Consider the following 13,492-nt stretch of genomic DNA (forward strand, 5'->3'; position numbering starts at 1 on the left):
TGGTGTGTCTATCAATATAGTGTAATATGAAGGCACTATATATAGGCATACATTTGGCGTCTGATGTCACGCATGGGCCGCCGGTGATGCGCATGCGTGAAGCGTCATAGGGATGGCACAAGGCTCAAAATACTACAGTTCCCATACTGCATCGTGGTCCGTGGGCGGGGAGAGAGAAGACGCGAGGGGAGCTGACATGTCCCAATCAGTGGGCGTGCGTCTCTCCTCCCTCTGCACACAGGGCAGGGGGCAAGCACAGGGGAAAAAAGGAACAAAGTAATGAGTAGGAGATCTTAAGGTGCCCAATTTGAAAATTTAGCAGGGAGTGATAATTGGTAGAACGACATATGTGCAACATTGATGTATATAAGAAATAGCTGCACTAGACCATTACAGGTAGATAATGAAAGACAGAGAGAGATCATAGGTTGCATATTGGGGAAGGCGATGGGATGGAGCATAGCAGACGACAGACGAATGATGCAGTCTAAATGAATCAGAAAAATACAGAACAACAAAAAAATAATAAAATGAGAAGATTATATAAGTAGTTCATGAGAAGCATTATTCATTAATATTCAAACATTAAGTTTACACAGCAGTAGTGCATGGTTAATACATTGAAGTACGCACTATTAGATATGCTTCTGGCAACTATTGTTATACATATATTTTTCATAGGTATTCTAGATATTTTTGTACTTTTATACTTCTATACATAAAACTATTCAGAGGTACAGATAAAGAAACTGATAAAGATAAAGAAACAATCTCACCCATCCATAGAAGGTTTAGTGGTGTGGTACAACACCTGTAATGGACATTGGAAATATGGGTAGGTGACAATGACAAGAAAATGGCACCAACATCCCTGTAGATAAGTGTGGACAAGGGAAATTTTTTGGCGGGATTTTTGGGGGTGCCGGCAAAAAAAGTAGTAAATTTCAATACTCCACAATAGGTATAAAAAAAAATAACAAGGTTTTTATTACATACAGGACATAAATAAAACGTTTTGGTATAAGTTATGTGCACATGTACAAACAAACATCTAAATTTCAAAACAGTTGACAACATTTAGTCACTCAGCAGTAGCATTGGAGTGATTGTCCCGACATGTTTCGCCACTCTGGGCTCATCAGGGGATGTTTTAAAGGACAATTAGATGTAACACTGCATAAAACAAAATTAAAAACATTGCACTGACTTTGAATACAGCACAGAAAAATTATAATAAAAAATATAATAATGATACGGTAGAGTAGGCTGTTGACTACCATGCCCATTTCCAAACGCTCACCCATATGAAGATCTTTTGCCTGCGACTCAATGTCAACTCAGGAAAAACCGTCACTGGGTAGTGCACATAAGAAGACGCCAGATAGGGCCGAAAAAAATTGTTCATCTGGAATCTAACCAAGAGAATAGTGCAGGAAATAATAAATGAAATTTTATACCTATTGGGGAGTATTGAAATTACTACTTTTTTTTTGCCGGCACCCCCAAAAATCCCGCCAAAAAATTTCCCTTGTCCACACTTATCTACAGGGATGTTGGTGCCATTTTCTTGTCATTGTCACCTACCCATATTGCTACTTTCCATTTTCTATAATAACTATTTGTTTTCTCTTTCGTTCATCGACGGACACAGCGTCTCCTTAATCCTGACCATTGGGTTATATCGCCTCCGGAGTAGGACTAGGCAGAACAAAAACACCTGTCTACGCCCATGGGAGGTCCTCAGTCAGTATATAACCCCCTCCCTGCTCTAGGTATTCAGCTTATTTCTGTCTAGTCAGGAGTAAGGACCTAGCTCCTTGCTGGGATCTTTTGATCCTAGCAAATTTTTCTTTTTTTCTTTCTTCCATGCATTTTCTCCTGGAAGATCTACAATCAACTGCCGGGCTGGGCGACGGGCTGGATAATCAAGATCTAGCTAGGCTGGCCGCAACATAGCCTTAAGGGACAGAGGCTGGCCTGTGAGTTAAATGTCTCGCAGGGTCACATACGAACGGGCTCTGGTCCGAGTCGCAGCGGCCCCTTGGCCGACAGCCTCCCACTTCAGTGGCGAGGAGTTCTGTCTGGAGGGTCACCCGCGCCATGGATCGGTAAATACAGTCCCCCCTCTCCTCCTTTGTGCAGTTTGGGGTGGATGTGGGTACCCCCAGGGATGGTCAGACCTGCCTGCAGGATCCCTCCTACCACCCTAAAGTCCCTTGGTTAAGCTGGGCTTCACTCCCTCCCCCCACAGATTGGTGGGAGTCCCAGGGCAGGCAGCCCCGCCATTCCCCTTCTGGGTGGTGTGTGTTCTGCCCTGGCCATATTGAGGGGGTTCCAGTGCAGCGGAGACCCCTAGGTGCATGCCCTGATGTGTGTGCAGTGTGAGGTAGTGTGTAGTTTGGGGGTCCCAGTGCTGAGAGTGCACAGCAGTGTCCCCTTATATGTTCACCCAGCCTGGTGGAGTACAGTACAAAGGATCCTGGCAGCATGCTTCAGCACGTCAAACGACCGATGGCCATGTTTGGGAGGTCCGATGACATCACGGCGACCATTTTTCCTTGGTTTGGCTGGTCTCCGGTCGGCGGCCATGTTTGTATAGCCGATGATGTCACGGCGGCCATTTTCCGTTAGTCTACTGAGACCCTGGAGATGGCCAGAACCTCGTGGAGATGCCAGAGCTCCTCCTCTTCCTCTCCTATGCTTCTCTTCCTGTCCCAGGAATATATGAAATGGATGCTGACATTGGTATTGCTGGGTCCGAATAGTGGCGCTCCTCTGCTGGTAGGGTGAGTCTTTGGAGGTCCTTGCGTATCTCCCTCTCTGCTGGTAGGTACCCTGGGCATTGAGGGGTCCCTTAGTGATGCCAAAGTTCCTTTGTACTACAGGGTCTTCTTCCCTATGGAGCCTCAGGGTCACATCTCACCCACTGATCCCCTCTTGGAGGTGGCAGGTCCCATGGAACCCCAGCTTCCCATTGTTGCACTGACGGTGGTCCTGGAGTCATTGGTATCCTGGTTGGAAGTAGCGTGTGGGCAAAGACCCAGGAGGAAGCGTCCCCCACCTTCCCCTGCTCAGTCTGTCTCATCTGATTCTGAGCCTGATGCCCTTGGGGACGCGGTCCGTCCAGGGGGGGTTTAATATCTCGCCCCTGACCCGTCCGATACTGAGGATGAGTCCTCCGCGGTGTCAGCAGCAAGTGAAAAAACGCTGGTGGACGCACTTAATACTGCAGTGCGGGAGACTCTAAAGATAGAGGATGCGGCTGACAAGGCCACGGATGTGGCTGTGTTTTTTGGTACGCATAACTCACCTTGCACACCAAAGGTGTTTCCTTACTTGCCTTATTTTGATAGGTTTACCTATAAGGAATGGGAACAACTAAATTACCCTTTTTGGCCAGCAAAGGTTTTTCAGTATGCTACCCCTTGGAAGACTCACTTTTAAAAAAGTGGACTACCCCACCAGTGGTGGACCCTCCTGTTTCCAGGTTGAATAAAGCAACCATGATCCCAGTAGAGGAATCCCCATCCTTGAAGGATCCAGCTGACAGGAAAGCAGAGGCTGTGGCACGCAGCATGTTTACTATGGCTGGTTCGGCAATGCGTCCAGTCTTGGCCCCGGCCCTGGTGTCGCAGACCCTAACTGAATGGGCCAAGCTTTTGCGCCAGGGTCTTGGGTAGTGAGCAGGTTCCCACTGCTTATGTTGATTTAGCGGACCAGTTGGTCCATGGGCTGCAGTATATTTGTGATGCAGCTCCTGTGCTGTCCAAGCTTTCTGTTTCAGCTGTGGCGATTAGACGTGTGCTGTGGCTTAAGAATTGGTTGGCAGACCAAGCCTCTAAGAAAGCTCTCATTAATCTGCCCTTTCAAGGTGACCGCCTGTTTGAGGTTACCCTGGATGACATCATTAAGGGGGTCACAGGGGGAAGAGTACCTTCCTGCCTCAATCTAGGAAAGGGAAGGAGCCTCGTGGCAGATGGGGGAGTATTCCTTCTCAGCCCATAAAAAAATTCTTACAGCCTCCCGGGACTGCAGATAAAGGAAACAGATCTCTCAAGTCTTCCCCGGGAAGTTCCAAGCAATCTTGGTCTTGGTAAGCCTAGAGCAGGCTTCTCCGGATCCACTGACAAAACTCCTTCAGCATAAAGGTCTGCCCTCACCCATTGCTGGGGTGGGGGGGACATCTTTGCTGGTTTCCAGATTCATGGACCTCCTTCGTGAGCATCAAGGGGGTCCACGATTTGAGCCTTTTGGGGGTACCATAGAAGGGGGACAGAGTTTGTCCACTTCGGGGGGCCCTGTGTCCCCTTGTGCAGGTATAATTTCTGTAAAGGTTCAGGTGACATCCGAACTACCCAATGTCCCCTCTAGCCCTGTCCAGGAAAATGGGTTACCTGGGTCTGACTCTGGAGTGAATGCTGACCAGATTAGTAGCTTTTCTTCTCAAACGTCGACCCCTTCAGCAGGTTCAGTTCAACATGAAGTAACTGAGGCTTGTGGCAATCTCGCGGGTTCCTCTGGTAGACGCCGCAGTCGTCCTAGTGCCACTGCGGGTCCAACACCTTCCTCTTCTGCGGTGCCTGCAAAGGACCGAGGGTGAAAGTCTTCTGGTCATTCTGGTGGCCGTAAATGACCCTTGGAAGCTACCTCTCAGAAGACCAGTTGTACCGAGGGGTGAGCTTCCATCCTGCTTTACAGTAACTGGTTTTAATGGCCTAGCCATTGAAAGCCAGGTACTGAGAGATAGAGGTATGTCGGGATCAGTGATCCTTACTATTGTGAAGGTGAGGAAGTCGACTTCTAGTAAGATATACCAGCGTACGTGGAAAGCGTACATCTCTTGGTGTGAGTAGATTAGCGTTCGTCCTCGATCCTTTTCTGTGGCTCGGATCTTAGCTTTTCTTCAACGGGGCATTAAGCAAAAGTTGGCCTTGAGTACCATCAAGGGCCAGGTGTCTGCCTTAGCAGTCTTCTTTCAGCGACCCCTAGCCACTCACTCTTCAGTTCGTACCTTCATTCAAGGAGTCCGGCATGTGGCTCCGCCTGTACGGTCTCTTTTGCCGCCATGGGATTTAAACTTAGTACTGTCGGTTTTCCAAAAACCTCCATTTGAGAATATTCGGGAGATTCCCTTACCTACGTTGTCCCATAAGGTGGCATTCTTGGTGGCTATTACCTCGGCCCGCAGGGTTTCGGAGTTGGCATTATCCTGACGTAGTCCTTATTTAGTATTCCATGGGGATAAAGTGATTCTTCATCCCCTGTCCGCAATTTCTGCCCAAGGTTGTCTCTGACTGCCATTTGAATGAGGACATTGTGTTGCCGTCCTTGTGGCCCAAGCCGGCTCATCCCAAGGAATTTGCTTTGCATACCTTGGATGTGTTTTGTGCGATTCGGAAGTATCTGGCATCTACTGAGTCCTTCCGGAGGTCAGACTCATTTTTTTGGTTACACAGGGACCAAGGAAAGGGCTGGCCGCTTCCTCGGCTACCATCTCCAGATGGATCAGACAGACTGTGACTCAGGTATAAACAAGACCAAGGATAAAGCTAAGGGAAAACCCAAGCTTTACTTACCACCAGCCTGCAGACAACCAAATAACCTGTCTAACAGTATGCGTTAAAAGCAGGGGTTCAGTCTGCACACATTTGCAAATGCATGTGTAAGCCACAGAGCCTCGTCAAGGCACCCTGGTATCTGTGTGCAGACTAAACCCCTGCTTTTAACGCATAGTGTTAGACTGGTTATTTGGTTGCCTTCGGGCTGGTGGTGAGTTAAGCTTGGTTTTTCCCTTGGATTTATCCTTGGTCTTGTTTATACCGGTTAGCCTTCCAATGCTTCTAACTGCGATAGCCAGCTATAGATGGGGGCAAGTGGCGTCTTTTTGTATCACAGACTGTGACTCAGGCCTATTCTATTAAGGGTCTGGTTCCTCCTTTCCCTGTCACGGCACATTCTATTTGGGCGCTTAGTACTTCTTGGGCCTTCCATCATCAAATGTCAATATGACAGGTTTGCAAGACGGCCACTTGGTCATCATCAGTGCATACCTTCACTAAATTCTATAAAGTAGATATTTTAGCATCCGCGGATGCTTCTTTGGCCGCAAGGTTTTGCAGGCTGCTGTTTAAAGAGGGGGGTTCCCTCTCGAGGGGTGTTTTTTCTTTAATTTTTTTTATTTCAGATGGGGCTCCTGTAACCCAGTTAAGGCTCCTGTGTCCTGGTTAGGGCTTTTGTGTTTAGCCTTGGGTTATTTTGCCCACCCCTCATTTTTTCTTTGGAACTGCTTTTGGACGTCCCAGTAGTCAAGATTAAGGAGGCGCTGTGTCCGTCGATGAACGAAAGAGAAAATGGGATTTTTGTACTCACCGTTAAATCCATTTCTCTGAGTTCGACGGACACAGCACCCACCCCTCTATGGAGTTTTTGATACTTCTATTACTGCTTGCTACTAAACTGAATCCCTAGAGCAGGGAGGGGGTTATATACTGATCAAGGACAGCCCATGGGCGTAGCCAGGTGTTTTTTGTTCTGCCTAGTCCTACTCCTGTGGAGGCCATATAACCCAATGGTCAAGATTAAGGAGGCGCTGTGTCCCTACAATGAACTCAGAGAAATGGATTTTACGGTGAGTACAAAAATCCTTTTTTTTTTTTCAAAATTTTCTTTAATAACTTTATTTGTAGTGTAAAAAATAAAAAAGCCAGTGGGGATCAAATACCATCAAAAGAAAGCTCTATTTGTGGTGAAAAAAAGATACAAATTCCATGTGAGTACCGTGTCGCGTGACCACGCATTTGTCATTCAAAATGCAACAGTGCTGAAAAATGGCCTGGGCAGGGAAGGGGGGAAGTGCCCAGTTTTGAAGTGGTTAACAGAGGAAAGGGGATAAAATAAGCATAGGTCATTGTTAGGATTTACATACACTTTATTAAAGAGAATGTCCCAGCCCATTTAATATGATAGGAAGTACAGAGTTCAGCGATATTGCCCTTTATAACCAGAGTCATGATACCTTCTCTAGAGGTTATCATAAGGGAGATGCTGTTACCCACCCTGGTAAAACTCTGCACGTTTTTTTCAGTTGAAGACTGCTGTGGAGGATGACTTGAAATAAAGGCATTAACAGTAAGTGTCTTTTTTGGACTTTTTTTGGTCGTTTTTCCTCCATGACCGCTCCAAAATATTGACCTACTTTTGTGGGTGGTACCTATAGTTTGATCTCTAGTTAACACTTGTAAAGGTAGGAAAGTGCCTTTTGAACAATGTACTTCCTGTCTCAAAATGTAGGCAGCACACTGTCTCATGTAGGACCTACTGTACTCCACTGTGAATAGAATTTTATGTAGAAGACAATTTTGGTGGAACATAAGGCAGTTAAGTAAGGAATAGGTCTGCTTTTACGGTTGCACCTGGGCTCCCACATAGGACAGCACAGTAACCCTTGGATGCTTTCTGGGTTCAACAGTCCGCAGTGCCTGGCACAGAAGGCTTCATCCTTCCCTCTCACCAACAGGAAAGGTCAGGAGTATCCTCTTTGGGGAACAATTTACACCACACATGGTAATTATGAGTGCAGGTCAGATGGCCTTGCTTGCTCAGATAGGGCTACAAACTAGAGTTTCAGTCTCTGCCTCTTCCCTTCATTCTTTTGCATTTACCTTCTTCCTCACAAAGAAGAGTGAATCTCTTGCTGCTATTCAGCAGCTCCTCTCTGAGGGAGGGTTTTTTCTTAAGTCCTGAATGAGAAAATTCTATAGCTTCTGCTGAAGCTGTTCACAGTTCCTAAAGCAAATGGAGGCACTCTGGATCTGAAATCTCAACTTGTCCCTGCAGGCTCAATGGCTCTCCACAGAATTTGCCAGGTAGGTTATGATCGCCTGCCTCTTTCTTGGCCTTTGTGGACATAAGGGGTCGCTTACTTGCACATTCCTATCTTCTTCTCACCAACGCAATCTGCATTTTGCTGTGGGTGCTTAGCATCACCAATCTGTCACCCTTCCTTTAGGTCTGTGCATTGTACCCTGGGTCTTCATTAAAGGCGCTTGTCCTGGTCCCTACCTCTTCTCCATTCTCTGGGAATACATGTTGTAGGGTACCTGGACAATGTCTTGGTAAAGGACGAGTCCTCCCTAACTCTCTCAATCAATATCCAGCAGACACTGCCAAGGTTGGGTTGGATCCTCAGCCAACTCACAAATTAGAGTACCTGGGCCTGCCATTAGGCATGACCCTGTGCAGGATCTCTCTGCCCCACAACAAACTTCTGTCCCTGCCAGTTTCTCTACAGACCATTGCAACTCAACACTTTGTCAGCATGGGACAAACACTTGGACCACCCCATGCATCTGATCTACAAGGCCAGACTTTCCCTGATGTGGTGAATTTCCAATCTGAATCTGTAATTAGGGAGAAAAATAAATAAAGCTGTAAGTTCTCAACAGATGTCAGCCTATCGGATGCCATTTTTGTGCTGGGGACTTGGTCATCAAAATAAACTTTTCTTCCCATCGATATACTGAAACTCAGGGCAATGCTGTTGTCCAGGTGCATGTTCCCAGCGAACAGTGTCTTGACCCAGAAAAATTAGCTCTTCACCCAAAAGTGTGCCAAGCCCTTTGACACAGGTGGGGAACACCAGATGCATTCAGATTAAAAAACAAACTTGACAGGTTTGTCACCAAGTCCAGAAACCCTTTAGCGACTGTAGAGATCAGTTCAACCTCTAATTTATCAGTATTCTGGTATTTCTCATTGCACCAAACTGGACAGGGGATGTGGTACTCAAACTTTCAGGAGACCGTTTCAGATCACCCAGACATTTAGTCCCAAGTACCAATCCACTATCCTGTTTCTAAGGAACAGGGGCCTATCAGATGTGGTTATCCCTACCCTTTTGAAGGTTAGGAAGTAGACTTCTTGCAAAACCGTACCTGAAAGGCATACTTTGCATGGTGCAAGGCTAGGAAATTCTATCCTAGGAAGTATTCTATGGAAAAGATGCTGTCCTTTCTCCAGTCTGGTCTGGACCAACATCTGGCTTTGAGTACCTTCAAAGGGCAAATCTCAGCCCTGGCCTCTTATTGTTTAGTTAAGGCTTTGTGCAGGGTGTCACACACACACACACATTTCTTCCCCAGTACCTTTCTCTGTGACTTCATGGGATCTTAACCTGGTTCTTGCTACCCTTCAAACCTGTTAGGATATTCTCTTGTTTGACCTCACTCAAAACATGGCCTGTTTTGCTATCTCCTTAGTGCAGGGTCTCTAAGTTAGCAGCCTTATCCTATACAGAGCTTTTCATGGTGTCACTAGGTTGTCCTGAACTCCTGAACTCGTCACTAGGTTGTCCTCCCCTCCTTATGTCCTGCTCCAAAACATCCCGTGTAAATTTCTCGCCACTGTCTCAACGTAGTGCATACTATGAGTCTGCCTCTCAGCTACAGCTTCTTTCTGGCAATAGGATTCCTTCAAAGTCATTCCCAAGGGTTTCTGCAGGGCCCATCATGGCTGCATGGATTAGAAGAGTCATCATTCAAGCCTATGGTCTGAAGGATAGAGCTCATCCATTCCCTGTAAAGGTGCACCAGCTCTACCATATCCATTAGTGCTTCATGAGCATTTGGCATCTGTTTCTTAGTTTTCTACCATCTGCTCTTCTGTTCACAAACTTTATTTTTACGTTGTACCAGGTATATTCAGGACTCCTCTGATTTGACTTTTGAGTGTAAGGTGCTGAAATCTGCTCTGAGCCCTTTTTTACCCATTTTTCTTTTCTTTTTATGTCGGCCTGTTAGCAATGTTTGCTGTGTTGCCCACCCCTTCAACTTGACTGCCTTTGGCTGTCCCGTGATTAAGACTAAAAGGATCCTGTACTGTATGATTAAGAAAATAAAATTTTTGACCCACCAGTAAAATTATTTTCTTGCAGTACAGGGCAGAGGTCCCCCCTCTCTGTTCCTTATAATCTCCCTATTGCTTTACTATAAAATTGAGACTTGCTGTGAGTAGGAGAGGTTATCTACAGGACGTCCCTGCAGCTTCTTTGCCAATGTCCAATCACCTGAAGGTAGCTGCATGTAACCCATGGTTAAGACTATGATTCTGTGTCCTGTACTTGTAAGTAAAAAATCCTATTTTTAGAGGGAGTGGGGGCTAGCAAGCCTGTGCAAATTAGAATGCCCTAATCGATTTATAAAGCATTTTGCAGCACAATTAAAAAAAAAAGTACACTGCACATTTTTTATTTGTTGGACTTACTTTTGGTGCCTGAATACCAACAGCTTCTCTTTGCCAATCCAATGGACTTATTCTTTTCACATCACTAGCTTTTCCGTAGTGGTCATTGCCAACAAAATGTGTCTGATATTCATCATGGCCATTGAACAAGTCTAATCCTTTTGTTTTCATAACCTGCTGAATAAAACTTTATGAGGAAATACGTTCCCAATAGGTAAAGATGAAGCAATTAGGAAGATTAAAAAAAAAAAAAAAAACTCCAAACATCTATTTTTCGGCATGTTTGGCATTATGCCATAAAGTTTTCTTAAACCATCTTTTTCTGAACCTGTGGCAAAGCTTTGTACCTGGAAATCCTGCCACTAACAGCAATTCCTGTTGCAGGTGAACAACGCTTAAGCTGGCCATAGATTATACAATTTTCTTGTTCAATTTCCTTTAAATTTACTTTTAATTATATAGTGCAAGGACCTGCCTGATTGCATACAAGTTGAACGTCTTTAGGTTTGACCTCATATTATATGGTTTTGGTAAATCTAAAGGGAAATTGTATAATGTATGGCCAGCCTTAAGCCACTGCCTCACAAGTAACAACAGTGTTGTCAATCTGTGGTGTGTGCTCCTTCAGTTGTCCATTGGGCTGCCTATCAGGTCTATTAACTAGGCAGCCCGATGGCCAACTGACAGATGTAGGCTGACAGCACTGCTGCCAATTGTGAGGCAGTAGCTTAGCACTGACAACATGCAACAGGAAATGCTGTTACTGGCAAGATCTCAGTAAGAAACTGTGCGACAGATTTGCAAAATAATTTTTTTCTTAAGAAATCTATATATAGTGAGGCACTATGCCACACATTGAAAAATGATGTGGTGTTTACATATGCTTTTATGCTATTTATTTAGAATTCCTTACTTTTTTTTTTCTTCTTTAATATGACCTTAGCCTACCTTTATGTTAACCTCCTGCAGCGGTGCTCTCTGATGAGCGATCGGATCACTCTTTAAACAGGCAGTGAGGAGGCGTTTGTATTACCACATCACTGCCTGCTTTACCCCTTGAAGCCTGTGTTTGCAGAGCAGCCCCATTCACTTCAATGGGTCAAGTTTGGCAGGTGGCTCACCTGCAGAAAGCAACAGGGAGTGTAATTCTTGCCACAAAGCATCATGGATGTGGCATGTGTACACCCCCAGCTGCTGCCTGTGCATCTAAAAGGTGGCGTGGTTGGGGAACAGTGTTTTACTACCCACCCAACTGCTAGTGTGAACAACATTCAATTTATATTTTGCTGCCTCATTCATTTCTTGTCCAGGAGACATGACAGAAGTAAGAGGAAATCTCACAAGGTAAGGGCTTATTCTTTTTTAGACAAACGTCACCAGAACAAATGTCCCCATTGTAAGATTTACTCTTCATGTTCTGGTAACAACTCCTATCAGGAACACAGACATTTAAAAAAAAAAATCCAAAACTAAAAAAAGAAAAAAAAAGTTTGGCTATACATACCTCTCTATATGCAATGGGGTTTATTTACTAAAGGCAAATCCACTTTGCACTGCAAGTGCACTTGGAAGTGCAGTCGTAGTAGATCTTAGGGGGACATGCAAGGAAAATAAAAAATAACATTTTTGCTTGTACATGATTGGATGATAAAATCAGCAGAGCTTCCCCTCATTTTAGATCTTCCCCTCAAATTTACAGCGACTGCACTTCCAAGTGCACTTGTGCAGAGTGGATTTGCCTTTAGTAAATAAACCCCATTGTCTCTCCAGTTAGCTGAATCTCAGGGATCAACGTATAGCTGCTAATGCTATCCTACAGGGTAAGTGCATGAAGGCTAAGTAATGTGTAAGTACAACACATCTATTTACTTCTCAAAGAGATCACAGTAGTCACCCCGACAATGAATTTTAAGTTCCTTTCACTCCAGAAGGTTGATGCCATCGTTCAGGCATCATCCAAGATCTGCATCTATTTCCTGGATTAAAATGCTGACCCAAGGATGGTGCATTTTTGTAAGATGTTATTGGGTACAGTAAGTGTATACAGGTTGCCTCAGCTTAGCCCCCTGCTGTAATCTTGCTCTCCGCCATAAAGGAAACTAGTTTCAGTAATCACAAGGGGAGGGGAGACTGCTGAATTGTTTGATTTTTAAATGCAGCAGATTTTAGTCCAGCATGCTTCTTTTTTTTTTTTTCAAATACAAAGCCATTGAGACACTGATTTACTAAAGAAGTTGAGAATGTTCACACAAAATGTGGTAGAATTCAGTTTAATTATCCAATCACGTGACAGAAAATCCCTATGTACTGATTCATCTGTACAGGATTAGATAATTGCACTTTGCTAAAGCTCAGTGGCTATTGAACTGCTTTTTAATGCTTTTCTTGAATTGCTGTGAATTCCTGGTATGTCACACTATACAGTAACATAAAAGTAAACATACTGATATGGGTTAACTTTAAGAAGATTTTAAACTATAGCGTTTTGTTCAATTCAATTGTTATGCACATTCTATAGCTAGGAGAGGTAGAACAGATTAAACCATGTAAAATGGCAGTTTGTAGGTAGCATGAGTTGGAATAATTTGTTTGTGAATGTACACATAATCGCATGTTTTTGTGTGTGTTTACAAAATGTGGTTAAGCCTGTGCAGGGAAAGGAAGTCCTAAAAGTCACACAACACAAGAAAACACTGTAAGGAGGTGTATGACAGCCTCAGGTCGGGCTCCAACCAGGCCACCCCCCCCCCCCCCCCCACGTGTTTCCCTGAAGCTTAATCATGGGACAATTAAAGTGATTTTTGTTCAAAATAACAAACATGTTATAGTTACCTGCCCTGGGTAGTGATTTTGCACAGAGCAGCCCAGAACCTATTCTTTTTGGGTTCCTCTTAGGTGCTCCTGGCCCCTCCCTCCTGTTGAGTGTCCCCACAGCAAGCAGCTTGCAATGGGGGAACCCGAACCACAGCTCGATGTGTTCATTCAGAGCCATGGACCCGCCCCCTTTCTCTCCTTATTGGCTGACTGACTCTGACAGCAGCGGGAGCCAATGGCGCTTGCTGTCTCAGCCAATTAGGAGGGGAGTCCTGGGCAGCCGAGACACTCCTGCAACATCGCTGGATCTAGATGGGACTCAGGTAAGTATTAGGGGGGGCTACTGCACACAGAAGGTTTTTTTTATCTTAATGCATAGAATACATTAAGATAAAAAAACTTCTGCCTTTACAACCACTTTAAGCTCCAGGGTGGAGTG

The 13,492-nt window shown here is 44.9% G+C and overlaps 1 protein-coding gene across 2 annotated transcripts in view; it reads right to left on the bottom strand.

The window, feature by feature from the left end:
* The window catches only part of VRK2 (VRK serine/threonine kinase 2), a 205,847-nt gene that overhangs the window by 4,958 nt on the left and 187,397 nt on the right, over nt 1-13,492 (bottom strand). Inside the window, exon 13 of one of the 2 annotated variants that reach the window (XM_073628115.1) lies at nt 10,261-10,413. In XM_073628115.1, coding sequence (XP_073484216.1) covers nt 10,261-10,413 — 153 coding nt within the window. Of the gene's footprint in view, nt 1-10,260; nt 10,417-13,492 lie in introns of both variants that reach the window. The other variant, XM_073628114.1, reaches the window with a different exon arrangement.

The sequence above is a fragment of the Aquarana catesbeiana genome, linkage group LG04 (genome assembly GCF_042186555.1).
Source record: "Aquarana catesbeiana isolate 2022-GZ linkage group LG04, ASM4218655v1, whole genome shotgun sequence".
NCBI lineage: Eukaryota > Metazoa > Chordata > Amphibia > Anura > Ranidae > Aquarana > Aquarana catesbeiana.